The following is a 15,825-nucleotide window of genomic DNA, read 5'->3' as shown; positions in this document are numbered from 1 at the left end:
ATAGTTTGGTCTACATGCCTGCCGAATTCAAAACATCACAAATGAACAAGAACAATATAAAACATGCTCGCATATAGTGTCAAAAATAATTTCTCGTAGTGTATTATGGGTGCAAATAATATTATTCAGATTAATGCAAACAGCTTTATGCATTTACATTGGTGTTGGTGTAAGTGAATGCATCAATATAGCAATAATATAGTGTACGCAAGAAAATAAATAACCTCATATATGCTTATGTTAGTTTATCCATGAGTACTTTGTGTGCAGTTTGAGGCTAACGTTCACTTAATTTGTATGCAGTCCAGCTCTCCAATCTAGCTCAGAGCTGATAAAAGAACCGACGTGAACAACATCAGTACATTAATAATCCACCAAATTCAGCTCCGCAAACAAAGGTTCGAATTTAAAAATGCCAATCTAACATATTTTTATATTATGTCAGATAAAACTAGAGAGAAGAGTACATCTAACATCAGTCATATTCTCTTCTTCAAAGAAGTTTTGGAGTCTATGTGGATCTAAAGGCAAATCTCACGAATAAAAGAGCAGGGAGGGAATGTTTATTCATTAATTATCCTTGTACATTTGTGCATTAGTTAAAATTAATTTGTTTTTCCAAGGTCTAGAGTCTCGAAGATTAAAAAGGATCCTTGGCGTTTGCCTTTTTTTTTGGCATTACTCTCATGAGAATGACTGATCATTGTTGTTTTGATTCTGACATGTATCAAAGTTCATTATATATTTTAAAGTCTTTTTTATGTGATTATCAAACACAGTTTTAGTGTATTGTACAGCTCTAGTATACGCTATAAAATTTAATCTTTAAAAAATTAAATAATTTCTATGCACTTTTCTTAGAAAATAACAAAAACGCCCTAAGGCGAACTAAGAGTCTGAATCGACAGTATGCTGCTATTGAGTTTTTGCTGAACATTTTGAATTGACTTGAACTCTGCGGTTAATGTACCATGAGATGGTCTCATAAAGTTCAAATCAAAAACAACCCCCTCGTGGGTGAACATCTCACATCTAATAATCTAATCCACAAGAAAAGAACTCAAACTCTCCTTCGGTGTCTTTTAGAGCTGATTTAGAGTTGTGCATTTAATTTTGGTGTGGCTCATCTAAACTGTTTCACACAAATTCACTTTATGGGTCATTCTACAGAATTGGTTCAAAGTCAGAGTTGGAAACATCTTGGGAAAAATTTTTGTACGCATGGAAATTGTATAATATCCAAGGTACACATTTCTAGTAATTGTGCAGTTAATTTTCATATTGTATTTTCATAAAGTTATGGAATATTTTTCCTCTCCTCAAATTTGTCACTGCCGAAACACAATAATAAATCATTTCATAAGAAGGGCTACAATGACCTATTAAGATTTTGTTTACATCTACCTTGTAAATATATATTTTTGCTAGTTTTAAAAAATGTTTGCACCGGTAAATCAATAACAATTACATTTTTAATCAATATTTCAAGTGTAATTAATGAGATTTGTTGTATTTTGAATCCAATATTTCTTTGTAAAAGGCATAAAGTTTATCATACTGATTTCAAAGTAGTTGACACTATCATAACATCTTAGTTGATCATTCAATAGACTGTATTTATGACAAAACATCCCATGTTTCGGTCGTGACAGTAAGCGACCACAAAACCTTACAGAATTTTAACTTGCATACTAAAACACTACTAAAACTAATGATTTGCATAACTGTACTAAAATTTTGTTTATTTCCCCCAAATAAATGATTATGTGATTATGGTGTTGTCACTACACCAAAACAATGATGTTTTGGTAATGACTGTTTCGGTAGTGACAATTTTCGATATTTTTGAGCCTTGCTCAGCACATGGTTATCTAGCACAGTTCTGAACACACATAAAAACTAAATTTTATGGAAAAACACCCAAAAGAGTCGCTTAATTGCAGAAAAAAAAGGTGTTTGGTAGTGACGTTAAAGTTACACGCAGATTTTCACACATTTAAATCAAAATGATGGACCTATCTACTATGAAAGAGAGGCTTTGAGAGGGAGGGACACAGGGATATTTCCTGATCAAGAATTGTGTTAAAATCAGTCTCATCTACTTTTAAATGTGTTTTTTGGTTGTGGGACAGCAATTTGCACCAACTCCGTAGAATGCCCCATATAGATATATCTATACTAGTTTAGCAGCTCTAAAACCATTTCGGTTTTCACCCTCTCAGCCCTTCAGTCATCAAAAGCCCCTGGCGTTGAGCCCTCTCGAAGATATAAAAAACACCAAGGCCCCACAAAGGCATGAAATGGTAGCTAGTTTTTAATTGGAACATGCTTTTCCCCAGATTCCCAGTATTGACTCCATCCGGTGAGCCAGACAAGAGCCAATATGAGATCTAATCGACAAGGTCTAATCGATTCCACTCAATTTTTGGATCTCATTGCAATCTAAAGCGTCTTGTAAGGCGAACCTCCCATCACACCACGATCGGCAGCATGTAACCTATTACTGTAGCCCTCAAAACAACTGGAGCCGCTCTGGTTAATCAATGGCGGGTCTGCGCCGTCATGGATCTTTGTGTCGGTGCCGTTGTGATATTGCGGAGTCATGCTACAATTGTGGCAAGTCTCTTTGAGGTGAGAAGCCTTGTTGACGCCTGAGGCTCTTGTAAGTAATGGAGGTTTGATACAAAGGTGACAATGATCAAAGGGTACAAAGACACAGTTCATTTGATTCTGAACTTCCATGTGCTTCCAAGTTAAAAAGGTAACAGTGAATGGCCATGTCGTATTAACAGTGATGCCTTTGTGAGGATCTCTATTCAAAAAGATACAGTGAATGGGAAGTTTCAAGGCTCCTAGTGACAGTCCTCTTTTATGCAAAATAATGCTCAGTCTCGTTTATACACTTTTATAAATAATGCCGTCCTAAAAGTACATTTCCTTGTCTTTCCCAATGGGAGGATGAGACTTCACAGAGGCATGTCATCTATCTATTCCCCCCCATTCTTTCTCCAGCCTTCTTATCCAAAAAAGAAAGAATCGTCTTCCATTTCTGAGTCCTTGCAGTTTCACAGCTCCGAGCGCAGTTGCTTCATCCTTACTTCTAATTGAATTCCACCATGAGTCAAACCCCAAGATTGGCTCCGGATCAAGAGATGAGGGTATAATGCATTTGGTCCGGCGATGAAAGACGGATTTGGGGTGAAACACAGCTTCCGGTGGAAGGGTGGGCTTGTCTTTTTAAGAGACCTGGTCACAGTCACAGTGCAGTTCAGTCTGCGGCATACGTAATAACGGGCTCTTGCTTTTGATGGATGGCGAGGGAATTCAAGCTCGGGGACATACAGAGACAAAGAGACAACTAACCAAGCAAGTCGACCAGACGTCTTACATTATACTAAGAGACGGCAGACACAAGAGAGAGGAAGAGACAGTTATTCAGACGTGCAAAGGGTGGAGTCCTCATGACACTATTTCCTTAGTATGTTTACATGTGAAGAGATAGATAGCTTGTTCATCTATCTAGCCAAGCTACATAACTACAGCTATCCAGATAAACATGTTAGCTATCTATATAGCATTATCTATCTATTATCTATCTATCTAGTTAGCTATCTATATAGCATTATCTATCTGTCTGTCTGCCTATCTATGATAGTTAATTAGCTAATTATTTAGCTACACAGCTACCTATATAGATAGCCAGATGGATCAAGAGATAGAAAAATAGATAAAGCTATATAGATAACTAATTAGCTAGATAGCTACTTGTATAGATAGCCTGATAGTTAGCTAACTAGCTAGATAGACAGACAGAAAAAGTTATATAGATAGCTGATTGATCAGCTAGATAGCTACCTATATAGACAAATAGATAAAGCTGGATAGCTGCATATATAGATAGCTATATAGTTAGCTAGCTAGATAGACAGACAGATAAACTATAATCTACAGATAGCTAATTAATTAGCTAGATAGCTACTTATATAGATAGCCCGATAGTTAGCTAGATCTTTAGCTAGCTAGCTAGATAGATAGACAAATAGTTCGATAGATAATGCTGTATAGATAGCTAATTAGCTAGCTACCTATATAGATTGCTATATAGTTAGTTAGCTAGATAGATAGATAAACTATATAGTTAATTAATTAGCTAGATAGCATATATAGCCAGATAGATAGCTAACTAGCTAGATAGACAGACAGCTATCTATATAAGTTTGTATGTCAATCTGTCTATCTATTTAGCTAACTATCTGGCTATCTATATATGCTATCTAGCTAAATAATGATCTATCTATATAGGTTTGTCTAATTATTTAGCTACATACCTATATAGATAGCCAGATAGTTAGCTAGATCGTTAGATTGATAGCTAGATAGTCAGATAGATAAACTATATATATATATATATATATATATATATAGCTAATTAATTAGCTAGATAGCTACCTATATAGATAGACAGACAGATCAACAGATAGACAAATAGATAAACTATATAGATAACCAGATAGTTAGCTAGCTAGCTAGACAGATAGATAGATAGAAAAAGTTATATAGATAGCTAATTAATTAGCTAGATAGCTATCTATATAGATAACCAGATAGTTAGCTAACTAGCTAGCTAGACAGACAGATAGATCGATAGACAGATAACACTATATAGATAGCTAATTAGCTAGATAGCTACCTATATAGATTGTTATATAGTTAGCTAGCTAGATAGACAGACAGATAAACTATATAGCTAATTAATTAGCAAGATAGCTACCAATATAGATTGCTATATAGTTAGCTAGCTAGATAGACAGATAGATAAACTATACAGCTAATTAATTAGCAAGACAGCTACCTATATAGATAGCCAGATAGTTAGCTAACTAGCTAGCTAGATAGACAGACAAACTTATATAGATAGCTAATTATTTAGCTAGATAGCTTTTAGATAGCCAGATAGCTAGGTAGCTACACTGTAAAAGATCAAAACTTGAGAAAACTTAAAAGTTTAAGGCAACAGATTTGAGTTTATAAAACAAAAAGTTGACAAAACTCAAAAATCTGTGAATTTTGTTGCCTTAAACTCTTAAGTTTTCTCAACTTTTGATTTTTTACAGTGTAGCTACCTAGATAGATAGATAGATAGATAGATAGATAGATAGATAGATAGATAGATAGATAGATAGATAGATAGATAGATAGATAGAGAGCACTGGCAGGAAGAGAGGTTAAAGTGCTACACTTCAGGATTACACACAACACAATTCAGCAGCGAGTCTTTCTCATTGTCCAGTAGAGAACATCAATAGTCCAGACGATTCTTTGAGGTTGTATTTGCTGATATGCTGTAAAAAGAGCTACTGAAGATCAGTTGGATCCATTTCAGGATTGTTTTGATCAGAGGGAGGTATAGATCTGCTTTAAAAGAAGGAAGACCGCAGGGGATGAAAGTCTGGAGTGTGCTGTGGACGTCGTGGAAGATGGACTGGGAACTGAGGATCTCCAGGATTGCTCAAGCTATGGCGAACTCTCCAGAGAGGCTGAAAACACAGGAGAGGGAAAAGTACAATATGAGAGAGGATCACAAACACAAACAACAGAGAGGAAATTAATAAACAGTAATTAGATACTGAGAATGAGGGATATCTTTAATGTAATACTTGGCCAAAAATATGTGGACATCCCCTTTAATTAATGGGTTTGGTTTGACTCCCTAATTCCAGGGAAGACAAAACAAACACACTGAGGTCGATGAAGAAATGGTTTACTTTATGTTAGTTTTTTCTCACTCTGTCAACAATTTCCATATATTTTGATTCTCTTTAGGAGAAACGATGTTGATAGTTAATTGAAAACCCCATTCAAGTCTTCTGAACTATGAAAGAGCAACTTCTGAGCTGTCCTCTGGGGAGAAATGGGAATTAAATGGGAAGCACACAATCAAGTGGGAAGCAGTGTTAATTCCGTTTATGTCGTCAACGACATTTTTTTCACGGGCGAAAACGAGACAATGACTAAATAAAAATGCGTTTTTAATGACTAAAACTATGACTAAAATCTACTCTAATTTTCATAAACGAATAAAAATGAAACGAAAATGAAAGAGAGGGACAATTTGGGAAGATATCCGGTCAGTTCCTGTGTGGAAGATGCGCATATTTGAAGTGTAACGCGCTGATCTAACCGCGGGAAACGCTGCGCTGTTGCGCCCTCTACAGGCTGGTCAGCAGCACTTCAGACTGCTTCATGCACATTTATGCCAAGCGATTGCTTATGAGCTCATGTTGATGAATTATGACAGTGTTTACTACACGATGTTTATATGGTAATGTGTTTTAGACGGTTGTAAGAATGCATATTTTATCTCCCTCGTCTGAACTTAAATGAGCAGACTGCAGACATTTCAGAATAAGAGTCACGGCGTATTTCGGGATGGATTATTATTATTTTTTCCTGGTCATTATTGTTATTTTGTTTACACAACAAACTGTATTTAATTTAATTTCTATTTAATTCATAGTAAACTACTGTATTTTCTGTCACAGGAAGGAAAGACTAAGAACATTAGGTAACACTTGATTTTACAGTGCCATAGTTACACGTTACTAAATGTACCTACTATAGTAATAACAGTAAATTATGCATAATTACAAGTAACTAACCCTAAACCAAACCCTAACTGTAACTCTATAGTAAGTACATGTAGATAATTAATAGTACTCAGTACTTATTTGAGTAATTACAATGTAACAACGGCACTGTAAAATAAAGTGTAACCGAACATTATTGGACACATTATTCAATATATTTTACAAGTATAAGGGTTATTATAGATAAACCTAAAACCATAAAAAAAACTTCTATTAGTTGAAATAAACGTTAACTGAAATAAAAAAAATTAAAATATAAAAAAATGTAAACTTATTTTATTTAATCTATTTTCCAAGCTTTGGCTTAACCTGATGTACTAAAATAACTATAATGACATTTTTAAAGCAAAAACTAAAACTAAAACTTTTACTAAAATTACAATGAAAGCAGAAAAACTAAAAATGTTTTTAACAAAAACTATAATAGTACCTCAATGATAAGTGTGTCAATCCCTGAAAAACACTGAATTGAGCTTTTTTTCGTGTCCCTTTTGCACTTAAACGGTCAAAAAACGTCAGTTTTGGTGAATAAAGTACAGCTGGTTGTCTTAAGTGAACATAGTTTGGAGATGTGTATCAGTGTATTGGATCTGTGTATTGTTAGAGAAATGCTTACATAATGCATTACAATTTAAATAAATTGGATTTTAGTCGACTAAAACTAAAACGAAATTTGCTGTCAAAATTATCACTGGTGGGAAGAAACACAAAACACATGTCTTGAAAGAAACAGATGAACTGATATGTACAAATGAGGGTCCAGACGGAAAAAGGTTAAGGATACAGAGTGCGAGAAGACAGTGGAATGGAAAAAGAGGGAGAGAAAGAAAACAAAATGGTGGTGAATCAATAGGAGAGACACTATCCAGCATTCAGTAGCTCTCAAAATATCTCATCTGACCTTTAGGACAGAAAGACAGGAAAGACAAAGAGAAAAATGAAGCCAAAAGCGAAGTACAATACACATCACGATTTAACTGACATATGACATCTGTGACATTCAGATGGATGCATGAGAATGAATTCACCATTAAAAACCTTATGTATGAATCATGTTGTGATTGTATTAAGCATCCACATACACACACACACACACACACACACACACACACACACACACGACCTCCCGGAGAGCACAAACAGTCCAAGAACACACTGGCTGCTGCTGGCTATAGAGAGCATATCTAGCATTTGAAATTCATTATCATGGGGTATCCTGACAAGCTGTCAAAGCAGCGTACACAGGCTCTCCATCCCGAACAGCCGCGTACGACGCTGTTGTCGAGGAAGGGGGAGCGGGAGGCAGCTCTGGGGGTTCGACTGAACGATAAAGCCGCCCGTTTTTGTTTGTTGCAAATCAAGGTCAGGAATTTTCCTTCAATTTGCCAAGGACTGCTGACATGCTGCACGGAGACAGGTACATATTTAGACTCTACAGCGGAAACACACACACTCACACACACACACATTCATGTACATTACAGACATCTTCACTAACAAAAAGATTTTATGGACATGTTACCCTTAAGATGCAATTTATCATGACAGTACTGCACTATTGTTTTTGAACATGTATCATATTGATTCTAGTATTCTTTGAAATTTACTACAAGTACCATGTAAATACCATGGTATTTGAGAACAGAATCGATTCAGTACCATGGTATCTGATACCCTCATTACACCACAATGGTCTTCTAATGTTCTTATTGCCAAGGTTTTTCAGTAACAGTTTATTTTAAGGTGACATAGTTGCAAGTTACTACATATACTTACTAAAGTGAAAACAGTAAATTATGTATTACCCTTAAACCAAACCCTAACCCCTAGCTGTCTCTAATAATAAGTAATATTAGTTAATTAATATTACTCAGTACTTATTTGGGTAATTACAATGTAAATATGTCACCTTAAAATAAAGTGTAACAGGTTTTCCCATTTACAACAAAAAGTACCATGGTAACACTATGGTACTTTAAGATATACCAAGATACTGAAACTTGGTTTGCAATATTTTTGTTTGAGTTATGGCAACTTTGAGTGAATTTATGTTCCACCAACAAGCTACAATGAGTTAGAGGAACTTAATTTGTAGCATAAACATATGTTTTTAAGTTGATTACTCAAAAGAATAAAAAATAAATAAATTAATTAAAAAAATTAAGTCGCTTATTTAAGTTTTAGCCCTGGAGCTAATTAATCTGATCCTTTTCATATCAAATCAAATCAAATCAATTTAATGCAGAAATGTGAGATTAAATTACAGATGACATTACTGACATGTCAATAGAACTCTACAAAATAATTACAACTTTGCAACTTTAAAAAGGTTTAATTACAATAAACAATAAATTAGAATTTTTAACTTGCAACCATGCATTTATTTAAGTTGTGCTAACAGGTCCCCTGAATTACTTTTTAGAGTGTACTTACTATAGTACTAACAGTAATTATGCATAATTACAAGTAACTAACCCTAACCGTAACTCTATAGTAAGTACATGTAGTTAATTAATATTACTCAGTAATTATTTAAGTAATTACAATGTAACTACACTTCAAAATAAAGTGTAACAGGTTTTTCCCTTTATATATATATATATATATATATATATATATATATATATATATATATATATATATATATATATATAAAATACAATGGCAGTACCATGGTAATACTATGGTACTTTAAGATATACCAAGGTACTGAAGTGAAATTGTGTTGAAAAAACAAAACAAAACATGGTAATAACATGGAACAAGTCCAAAAAACATGGTAGTATCATAGTATAGTAGTATAGTATAGAATACTTGGTAGTATACCAAGTGTTGGATTCAGTATCTTGTAAATACACTTAAAAACGCACAAACAAAAACACAAATATTTACTAAGCTATCTAAATGGGGACACTGCATAGACTTTTATTGTTTTTATATGCAGCTAAATACTGTAAACTAACTCTCAGAAAACTTTCTGCATTTTTACAATTAAAATAAAACTTTATTATACTGTTTTTACAAATAAGGACGTCCCCAAAAAGAGGCTTTGGGCAATTTTATCATAGTTTGGCTTACTTCTGGGTATAAACTTGTTCCCAAAATATATTTAAGTAGGTACACACACACATTTGTGGACATTTACCAAAGCCAGATTGTGAATACCAAGGTCTGAAATCGGTAACCATTCAGTACCATGGTATACATAAACATTTTATGGTATTCATCTGATACCATCACCATACAATCGTAATATTTTTGTAAGGGATTTTAAATGCAATTTCAGTTCATGCACTCTTAATTGTATTAAACACAGTTTATTGTATTTCTTCTGCTGAAGATGATGCCGTCAAATTTGACATATCAAACTTTCACATATCAACGGATACCCTTTAACAGAGCAATCCTAGGCAGACTGAACAAAGAAAGATATTCTGCAAATGAGTCATTCCCCTTTTTCTGTTCTTTCGATTCATTCTCTTCTCTCTGATTAATTATAACTGAATGTGACAGCGGGAGAACTGTACCGAGGACCGGCTCCATTCCCTGTCAACTCTGAAACAATAAGATCTGCTCAGGCAGCTGATCTCTCCATGCAAAACCTGTAGTTTGGACCAAGAATGCTTTTATAAAATATCTGAACCTCAAACAAATGAACCGGATGTTCATCAGCGCAACCTTTCCTTGATGTAATATATGGCACACTGAAGGGGGGAAAAGATGGCATCTCTGAAAGATGGATCAGATTCAAACACATCACAGTTGAGCAGCCATGAGGATGGTGTGGGAGAGAGAGAAGAGGAAGGGAAAGAAAAATGGAGCGCCAGGAATCCTGGAAAGCTCAAGAGTAACAGAAGCTGGAGGCAACCTATGCATTCATAATGAGTTCTTACCAGTGTTATTGAATCAGAGCACAACCCTCGCCTGCCTCAACACCAGACTCTCTTCCTTTAGATTGTGCAGCTCCACCAAAAACTGACAACGCTTCCCTCTGTAGTACAACCAAGATGGGTTCTGATTGGACGACTGGACGGGTTCTATGTTTCAAACTTCTGTTTCGGCAAATGAACCAAGGCAGTAATGCTCCCACACTCTGAATTTAGATTAGTTAATACATTTTATCGAGCCCCTGACCCATAAATTCTATATTCCATATACTTTGGGGCAACTGAGTGCTTGAATCTGGTTGAAGAACGTTCTAAGGTAAGCAAAATAACCAAAACCCATAACAACACTGACCAAGCAAATACATATAGTAAACGATAGGATAAAAATGACCATTTCTTTCCATGTTTTTTGCCACAAAATTATGCAATGGAGGAGTGGGATGAGATGCGGAAGAAATTAGTCATACACACAAAAGCATCCTTTGTATGGCAGCCCTTAATTGGTCCTTCGTGAACAAATTCGCACATGAAGATCTCAGGTGTGATCCCAACATTTTTTCTTCGATTAAATAACAACTATCAATTTATGCAATTTGTTTTTGTGATCATTGGGGTATTTTTGAATTTATTTACCTCTAAAAGTACCATATTTTTAATGTAAAATGTATAGTTTTATTTTATTTTTAAGGGTTAGTTCACCCAAAAATGAAAATTGTCATTAATTACTCACTCTCATGTCGTTCCACACCTGTAAGTCCTTCGTTCATCTTCAGAACACAAATTAAGATATTTTTGATAAAATCCGATGTCTTAGTGAAGCCTCCATTGCCAGCAAGATACTCAACACTTTCAAGGTCCAGAAAGGGAGTAAAGACATATTTAAAACAGTCAGTTGTTCAACCTTAATGTTATGAAGCGACAAGAATACATTTTGTGTGCCAAAATAACTTTATTCAACAATATCTACACAGCAAAATCCCCAGAGTTAAATCAGCTCAGCTCAGAGTACATATGGTCCCTCTCTAAATAGTGTTAAAATAACACTGAAGCAGAGTTAAGGTTAATGAGATATGATTGTGCATTAGTGATGAACGCCTGCTGTTAACAAGCAGAATCACTGAAGAAAAGAGAAACAAGACTTCAGTCACAGCCTTATTAATTGCTTAATTATCTCATTAACTTTAACTCTGCTTCAGTGTAATTTTAACACTATTTAGAGAGGGACTATATGTACTCTGAGCAGAGCTGATTTAACTCTGGGGATTTTACTGTGTAGTGATGGGCGATTTCAAAACAAATCTTTTGTTTCGAATCAGTGGTTCGGAGCGTGTATCAAACTGACAAAGTCACGTGAACCATTGAAATTTCGAAATGTTTCAAAACACTTATGACGTAACAAAGCCTTGTTAACTGAAATCACGTGACTTTGGCAGCTTGATACACGCTCTGAACCACTGATTTGAAACAAAAGTTTCGTAAAGCTTCATAAAGCAGAGTTTTGAAATCGGCCATCACTAGATATTGTTGAATAAAGCCATTATTTTGGCGTCACTTCATAACATTAAGGTGTAGTAACATGACTGTTTTAAATATGTCTTTTTCTGAACATCTGAAAGTATAAATTATTTAAATATCTTAATTTGTGCTCTGAAGATGAATGAAGGTCTTTCGGGTGTGGAACGACATGAGGGTGAGTAATTAATGACAGAATTTTCATTTTTGGGTGAACTAACCCTTTAATATTTTGTTTACTTCAGTAAAAAAAAAAAAAAAAAAAAAAAATCATTCCAGTAATTTCAGACAGCCAAAACCTAAAAATGTGGTGGCTTTGGCAACATATGATGGTATAAAATATCAAAATAGCAAAAACTCAATTGCTGAACTCTATAAACCATTGTTGTAACGAACCTCTTAAGTTTTAGATTTTATCACAAATTAAAATTGTAGAATTTTGTGTTGGGTGAGACTATGCAAAGACGGCAAAATATGCTTACAGAGAAATCTGACCATGCTATAAGAAAAAACAAAACAAAGTAGGAGACAGAGTAATCATTTATTTCTAACAAAAACCACAAATTTCAATGACTCAAAAAAGTACCAAAAAGTTGAATTACAGCTTTTGCCATTCATTTCCTATGGGTGCCCATTTTTGTCCACGAAGGATTAATTAAGGAGTTTTATTTTTTCAACCACTTAACATAGCTGAATCAAGTCCAAGTTTTGTGTGTTCAGGTGGCAAAATAGGCAAGTGTTGTACCGCTCAGATTAAGGAAACTATTAAAAAAATAAAAATAAAATCAAAACAAATTATGATTTTGCCTAAATTTGTCCCGAAGGACCCTTTAGGGTTAAGGACAAAAACTGGACAAATGTCTTGAAATCCAACATCTGAACAACTGAACAAATGATCACTTCATCCTCAAAACGTCATTTTCATGGCACTCACTTTTGTCTGCATGACTAGTTACACACTAATGCAGCATCTGTTCTGTTCACACATATATATATATTCGTCCACAGGTCCCATCTGTCACACTGTACTGCAATTTCTTCCTGCAAGGGAAGAACATTTACAGACTACCACATTTACAGTAAGCACAACATGCTCAATGCATTCTTCCTTGTACACTGCAAAGACTTAAATAGGTCGTCCTGTTCTGCTGCGGCTTATAAGTTTCTTCTCTCTGCCCTGATTTCCAACAACAAACAAAAGATCACTGTATCTGAGGTGAAATAAATGGGTCTATTTATGTAGGCATTTGCTCTGTTGTGCCTGAGCATCTCCCATGCCTTCACTTCTCTTTCCTGCACAACAGCATCCTATGATTTACAGTGAAGGCTGTAGAAAGATGAACTGATGAAGAGGGGATGAACGAAAGAGACTTTTACAGCTCTCATACTGGTTGTTAGTACTGGATATTGCCTGTAGAACTGCCTTAATTGTTCGTGGCATAAATTCAAAAAGGTGCTGGAATCATTCCTCAAAGATTTTGGTCCAAATTGACATATCATATCATGCACATCACACACACACACACACACACACACACACACACACACACACACACACACACACACACACACACACACACACACACACACACACACACACACACACACACACACACACACACACACACACACACACACACACACACACACACACACACTTCTCAAAAGTTCTACAAAAGTCCACAACTTTCCCCAAAGACCTCTGTACATTTTTCACTTAGGGATGCTGTGGCAGTTATGGCTGCTCGCCTCTACCTGACATTGATAAATACCCAAGGACCCGAGCCCACATGAGAATACACTCTCCCTGCCATCGTTAACCTTGTAAAACCAACCTTCAACTGATGATTAACAGCATGCCATTATGCGCTATTAGATTTCATTAGTAGAGGCTGAATCTTACACAAAATACAACAAACTCAATGAGGGAGGTGCACCAATCAGGGGTGAAAGTTAAAAAAGTTGCACCGCAGGTCAATCCATACATATAAACTCGCAAATGTGGGTTATAAAGTCAGAATTGTGAGATATAAAGTCAGAATTGTGTGATATAAAGTCAGAATTGCGTTTATAAAGTCAGAATTGCGTTTTATAAAGTCAGAATTGTGTGATATAAAGTCAGAATTGTGAGATATAAAGTCAGAATTGCGAGATATAAAGTCAGAATTGCGTGATATAAAGTCAGAATTGTGTGATATAAAGTCAGAATTGTGTGATATAAAGTCAGAATTGTGAGATATAAAGTCAGAATTGCGTTTTATAAAGTCAGAATTGTGTGATATAAAGTCAGAATTGTGAGATATAAAGTCAGAATTGCGTTTTATAAAGTCAGAATTGTGTGATATAAAGTCAGAATTGCGTTTATAAAGTCAGAATTGCGTTTTATAAAGTCAGAATTGTGTGATATAAAGTCAGAATTGCGTTTATAAAGTCAGAATTGCGTTTTATAAAGTCAGAATTGTGTGATATAAAGTCAGAACTCCGTTTTGTAAAGTCAGAATTGTGAGATATAAAGTCAGAATTGCGTTTATAAAGTCAGAATTGCGTTTTATAAAGTCAGAATTGTGTGATATAAAGTCAGAATTGTGAGATATAAAGTCAGAATTGCGTTTTATAAAGTCAGAATTGTGTGATATAAAGTCAGAATTGCGTTTATAAAGTCAGAATTGCGTTTTATAAAGTCAGAATTGTGTGATATAAAGTCAGAATTGTGAGATATAAAGTCAGAATTGCGTTTTATAAAGTCAGAATTGCGAGATATAAAGTCAGAATTGCGAGTTATAAAGTCAGAATTGCGTTTTATAAAGTCAGAATTGCGTTTTATAAAGTCAGAATTGAGTGATATAAAGTCAGAATTGTGAGTTATAAAGTCAGAATTGTGAGATATAAAGTCAGAATTGTGAGATATAAAGTCAGAATTGTGCGATATAAAGTCAGAATTGTGAGATATAAAGTCAGAATTGTGAGATATAAAGTCAGAATTGCGAGATATAAAGTCAGAATTGTGTGATATAAAGTCAGAATTGCGTTTATAAAGTCAGAATTGCGTTTTATAAAGTCAGAATTGTGTGATATAAAGTCAGAATTGTGAGATATAAAGTCAGAATTGCGTTTTATAAAGTCAGAATTGTGTGATATAAAGTCAGAATTGCGTTTATAAAGTCAGAATTGCGTTTTATAAAGTCAGAATTGTGTGATATAAAGTCACAACTCCGTTTTGTAAAGTCAGAATTGTGAGATATAAAGTCAGAATTGCGTTTTAAGTCAGAATTGCGTGATATAAAGTCAGAATTGTGTGATATAAAGTCAGAATTGAGTGATATAAAGTCAGAATTGCGAGATATAAAGTCAGAATTGAGTGATATAAAGTCAGAATTGCGAGATATAAAGTCAGAATTGTGTGATATAAAGTCAGAATTGAGTGATATAAAGTCAGAATTGCGAGATATAAAGTCAGAATTGAGTGATATAAAGTCAGAATTGCGTTTATAAAGTCAGAATTGCGTTTTATAAAGTCAGAATTGTGTGATATAAAGTCAGAATTGTGAGATATAAAGTCAGAATTGCGTTTTATAAAGTCAGAATTGCGAGATATAAAGTCAGAATTGCGAGTTATAAAGTCAGAATTGCGTTTTATAAAGTCAGAATTGAGTGATATAAAGTCAGAATTGTGAGTTATAAAGTCAGAATTGTGAGATATAAAGTCAGAATTGTGAGATATAAAGTCAGAATTGTGCGATATAAAGTCAGAATTGCGAGATATAAAGTCAGAATTGTGT

At 34.6% G+C, this 15,825-nt stretch overlaps 1 protein-coding gene across 3 annotated transcripts in view; it reads right to left on the bottom strand.

Annotated features, from left to right (window-relative positions):
* Window positions 1-5,167: 5,167 nt before the first annotated feature.
* Window positions 5,168-15,825, bottom strand: part of samd12 (sterile alpha motif domain containing 12) — a 117,741-nt gene continuing 107,083 nt past the window's right edge. For all 3 annotated transcript variants that reach the window (XM_067361440.1, XM_067361439.1, XM_067361437.1), the window contains one exon: window positions 5,168-5,537. In XM_067361440.1, the coding sequence (XP_067217541.1) occupies window positions 5,515-5,537 (23 nt within the window). In that variant the 3' untranslated portion in view covers window positions 5,168-5,514. The remainder of the gene's footprint in view (window positions 5,538-15,825) is intronic.

This window comes from Chanodichthys erythropterus, chromosome 15 (assembly GCF_024489055.1).
Source record: "Chanodichthys erythropterus isolate Z2021 chromosome 15, ASM2448905v1, whole genome shotgun sequence".
Taxonomy (NCBI): domain Eukaryota; kingdom Metazoa; phylum Chordata; class Actinopteri; order Cypriniformes; family Xenocyprididae; genus Chanodichthys; species Chanodichthys erythropterus.
This window is presented reverse-complemented; position numbering and strand designations above follow the sequence as displayed.